Source organism: Perca fluviatilis, chromosome 19 (genome assembly GCF_010015445.1).
Source record: "Perca fluviatilis chromosome 19, GENO_Pfluv_1.0, whole genome shotgun sequence".
NCBI lineage: Eukaryota > Metazoa > Chordata > Actinopteri > Perciformes > Percidae > Perca > Perca fluviatilis.
Window position 1 is genome coordinate 612059 of NC_053130.1, and position 5000 is coordinate 617058.

The 5000-nt window shown below is 50.1% G+C and overlaps 1 protein-coding gene across 1 annotated transcript in view; it reads left to right on the plus strand.

Annotated features, from left to right (window-relative positions):
• LOC120548404 (cullin-9-like) overlaps nt 1–5000 on the plus strand; it is a 58209-nt gene that overhangs the window by 28527 nt on the left and 24682 nt on the right. Inside the window, 4 exon segments of the mRNA XM_039784667.1 lie at nt 2131–2267; nt 2951–3133; nt 3685–3842; nt 4186–4384. Of these exon segments, the coding sequence (XP_039640601.1) occupies nt 2131–2267; nt 2951–3133; nt 3685–3842; nt 4186–4384 (677 nt within the window).

The following is a 5000-nucleotide window of genomic DNA, read 5'->3' on the forward strand; positions in this document are numbered from 1 at the left end:
CTGGTGTAGCCTCATGTTCCTATTGTTAGTGGAGAGAGTGGTACCTGGGGGGTCTTCTGCTGGTGTAGCCTCATGTTCCTATTGTTAGTGGAGATGAGTGGTCCGGGGGTCTTCTGCTGGTGTAGCTCATGTCCCTATTGTTAGTGGAGATAAGTGGTACCTGGGGGTCTCTGCTGGTGTACCCATGTCTATTGTTAGAGGAGGGTACTGGGGTCTTCTGCGGTGTAGCCTCATGTTCCTATGTTAGAATGAGTGGTACCCGGGGGTCTCTGCTGGTGTAGCCTCATGTTCCTATTGTTAGGGAGATGAGTGGTACCTGGGGGGTCTTCTGCTGGTGTAGCCTCATTTCCTATTGTTGAGTGTCGCCTGTGTAGCATTTCCTATTGTTAGTAGTGGACCTGCCTTTGAGCCCATGTTCCTATTGTTAGGGGATGAGTACCTGGGTCTTCTGCTGTGTACTATGTTCCTATTGTTAGTGGAGATGAGTGTACCTGGGTCTTCTGCTGGTGTAGCCTCATGTTCCTATGTGTGAATATGTACCTGGGCTTCTGCTGGTGTAGCCTCATGTTCCTATTGTTAGGAGTGGTGGTACCGGGGGCTGCTGGTGTACACATTGTTGGTTACTGGGGTCTGTTGAGCCTCATGTTCCTATTGTTAGAGGAGATGATGTACCGGGTCTCTCTGTGTAGCATTTCCTATTGTTAGTGAGATCTGCTGGTGTAGCTCATGTTCTATTGTTAGGAGAGTGGTACGGGGTCTTCTGCTGGTGTAGCCTCATGTCCTATTGTTAGGAGATGAGTGGTACCTGGGGGTCTTCTGCTGGTGTAGCCTCATGTTCCTATTGTTAGTGGAGATGAGTGGTACCTGGGGGTCTTCTGCTGGTGTAGCTCATGTCCTATTGTTAGTGGAGATGAGTGTACCTGGGGGTCTTCTGCTGGTGTAGCCTCATGTTCTATTGTTAGTGAGATGAGTGGTACCGGGGTCCGCTGGTGTAGCTCATGTTCCTATTGTTAGAGGAGATGTTACCTGTCTTCTGCTGGTGTAGCCTCATGTTCCTATTGTTAGAAGATGAGGGTACCTGGGGGTCTTCTGCTGGTGTAGCCTCATGTTCCTATTGTTAGAGGAGATGAGTGGTACCTGGGGGTCTTCTGCTGGTGTAGCCTCATGTTCCTATTGTTAGGGAGATGAGTGGTACCGGGGGGTCTTCTGCTGGTGTAGCCTCATGTTCCTATTGTTAGGAGATGAGTGGTACCGGGGTCTTCTGCTGGTGTAGCCTCATGTTCCTATTGTTAGGGAGATGTGGTAGCGGTCTTCTGCTGTGTACCCATGTTCCTATTGTTGAGTACCCTGTCATGTCTATTGTTAGGTTATGCTGTGCTGGTCGGGGGTCTTCTGCTGGTGTAGCCTCATGTTCCTATTGTTAGTGGAGATGAGTGGTACCTGGGGGGGTCTTCTGCTGGTGTAGCCTCATGTTCCTATTGTTAGGGAGATGAGTGGTACCTGGGGGGTCTTCTGCTGGTGTAGCCTCATGTTCTATTGTTAGAGGAGATGAGTGGTCCCGGGGTCTTCTGCTGGTGTAGCCTCATGTTCCATTGTTAGAGGAGATGAGTGGTACCGGGGGCGCTGGTGTACCCATGCGTTAAGGTCGGGGCTCTGTGTAGCCTCATGTTCCTATTGTTAGAGGAGATGAGTGGTACCCGGGGGGGGGTCTTCTGCTGGTGTAGCCCATCCGTTGTGCGTGTTGTGGCTTCACAAATGCTTTGCTGCAGACCTCGGTTGTAACGAGTGGTTATTTGAGTCAAAGTTGATCTTCTATCCTGACTGAAAAATGTGTTGCATTTCCATGGTAGCAGTAACCTCCAATCTTTTATTTTATTTTTTTTTACTTTGGACCGCTCTTATTTTGGCTGCCGACTTCCTGTTCCCATTTTGTCGACGTGACACTGATGTGGTTTCTTTTCAGATGGAAAAGGACAGAACAGAGGCACTGCTTTCTCTTTACGTTTGGCTGCAGTTTATCATTTTCTGTCTCATTTTTTTAAATGATTACAAAATTTCACGACGACGAACTTCATTCAGAAGATCAACCCTTTTTATTTTATTTTGTTTATTTTTAAATGTGTCTTCCAGACAGTAAAGATGGTAAAAACAAAGAGACGGCCGCGGCCTCTTCTTCCTCCTCATCCGGCCAAGCCAAGCCCAAAGTGAAGAGCAGCAGCAGCATCGCAGGCATCGCCCTCTGCTGGCAGGGAGTGGTACAGCGCCAGGTAACACCTTCAGCTCGCTCTGGGTTAAAGAGACTACTACTGCTGTACATCACAACACACACACACACACACACACACACACCACACACACACACACACAGACAGACACACACACACACTCTCACTCACACACACAAAGACACACACAAACTCTCTCACACACAGACAGACAGACAGACACACACAAACTCTCACACACACACACACACAGACAGACACACACACACTCTCTCACACAGACACACACACATAGACACACACACACACAGACATGCACCACACACAGACAGACAGACAGACATGCACGCACGCACACACACAGACAGACATGCACGCACGCACACACAGACAGACAGACATGCACGCACACACAGACAGAAAGACATGCACGCACACACAGACAGACAGACATGCACGCACACACAGACAGACAGACATGCACGCACACACAGACAGAAAGACATGCACAGACAGACAGACAGACAGACATGCACGCACGCACACACAGACAGACAGACATGGACGCACACACAGGCACAGAGACCCAAAGGAGTACAGTACTGGAGTAAATGTACTTAGTTACATTCCAGCACTTGGTCCAGATCCTGCTTGTTTGTAGAGGGTCTTTTTTTTTTTTTTTTTTTTTGGTCCTTAGATAAATTAATCCCCCCCCCTCCTCTCAGGTGAAGAAGTTTCTGGAGTCGAGCTGCAGCCTGCCAGACTTCGTGGAGCGTTACCGGACTCTGTACCTGCGGCTGAAGAACGCCATGGAGGAACTGTTCGGGCAGCAGACCGCCTTCGTCCTCGCGCTGCGACACGGCTTCTCTGCCGCGCTGCTGCACCTCTCCATCCTCAGAGCCATGCACGTAAGTCTGGTGTAGCTCTCCATCCTCAGAGCCATGCACGTAAGTCTGGTGTAGCTCTCCATCCTCAGAGCCATGCACGCAAGTCTGGTGTAGCTCTCCATCCTCAGAGCCATGCACGCAAGTCTGGTGTAGCTCTCCATCCTCAGAGCCATGCACGCAAGTCTGGTGTAGCTCTCCATCCTCAGAGCCATGCACCTTAGTCTGGTTTCAGACTCTGAAACCAGCACCTCTGCTTTCATTCTGCACGCTGGATTATATGCTGCCAAAAAAACTAAAGCTGTAGCTGGCAACGTGAATTTCTACAACTCTCATAATGTATCTGGAAGAGTTCTGTACAAGATGAAGATGTGTACACAACTACCTTTTTAATTTGGGTATAAACTTGGCTTCAGAAATATGGCTTATTTCTGGTTCTGCAGAGCTTTCTCCATAGCCTAGGCTAGTGGCCTGAAGTTTAAACTTAAACCAGTCTTATTTCTGTTATGGAAACCCAGTATATGTTTTCTAAGTGAGGTTAAACTGGATGTCCGATGTGTCTGTCTGTCGTGCAGGTGAGCGAGCGCTTTGCTCAGTACATCGACCAGATGGTCCAGGCCAGCGGAGCGGCGTCCGGCAGCATGGAGACTCTGGAGCGGCTGAAGCAGTTTCTGGAGCCGATGCTCTTCCTGTCGGGCCTGGAGCTCGCCAGCACCTTCGAACACTTCTACAGGTCTGAACCACAACGCTGTCTGTCTCTCTGACGCTGTCTCTCTCTCTCGCTCTGTCTGTCTCTCTCTGTCTGTCTCTCTCTCTCTCTCGCTCTGTCTGTCTCTCCCTCTCTGTCTCTCCCTCTCTCTCTCTTTGTCTCTCTCTCCCTCTCTCTCTCTTTGTCTCTCTCTCTCCCTCTATCCTTCCTTCCCTCCCTCCTTCCCTCTCTCTCTCCCTCTCCCCCCCTCTCTCAGTTGGATTATTAGCATGACTAAATCCATACATCTGTGTTGCCAAAGCATAAGAACAAACACATACAAACAACAACAAGGAGTAAACATCCCCCCCCACCCCCCCTTCTGCAGGTACTACCTGGGCGACCGTCTGCTGGCCCAGGGGAACGTGTGGTTGGAGAGCGCCGTCATCGACCACATCGGCAGCTGCTTCCCGAGTCGCTTCCCTCAGCAGATGCTGAAGAACCTGAGCGAGTCGGCCGAGCTGCAGCAGGAGTTCCACCTGTACCGCCTGCAGCAGCTAGACCGCTGCCTGCAAGAGCACGACCAGGTCAGGGTCTAGAACACACACCACACCTTTAATACGGGACATATCTCAGGCTGCAGGGTCTAGAACACACACCACACCTTTAATACGGGACATATCTCAGGCTGCAGGGTCTAAAACACACACCACACCTTTAATACGGGACATATCTCAGGCTGCAGGGTCTAGAACACACACCACACCTTTAATACGGGACATATCTCAGGTCAGGGTCTAGAACACACACCACACCTTTAAAACGGGACATATCTCAGGCTGCAGGGTCTAGAACACACACCACACCTTTAAAACGGGACATATCTCAGGCTGCAGGGTCTAGAACACACACCACACCTTTAAAACGGGACATATCTCAGGCTGCAGGGTCTAAAACACACACCACACCTTTAATACGGGACATATCTCAGGCTGCAGGGTCTAGAACACACACCACACCTTTAATACGGGACATATCTCAGGCTGCAGGGTCTAAAACACACACCACACCTTTAATACGGGACATATCTCAGGCTGCAGGGTCTAGAACACACACCACACCTTTAATACGGGACATATCTCAGGCTGCAGGGTCTAGAACACACACCACACCTTTAAACGGGACATATCTCAGGCTGCAGGG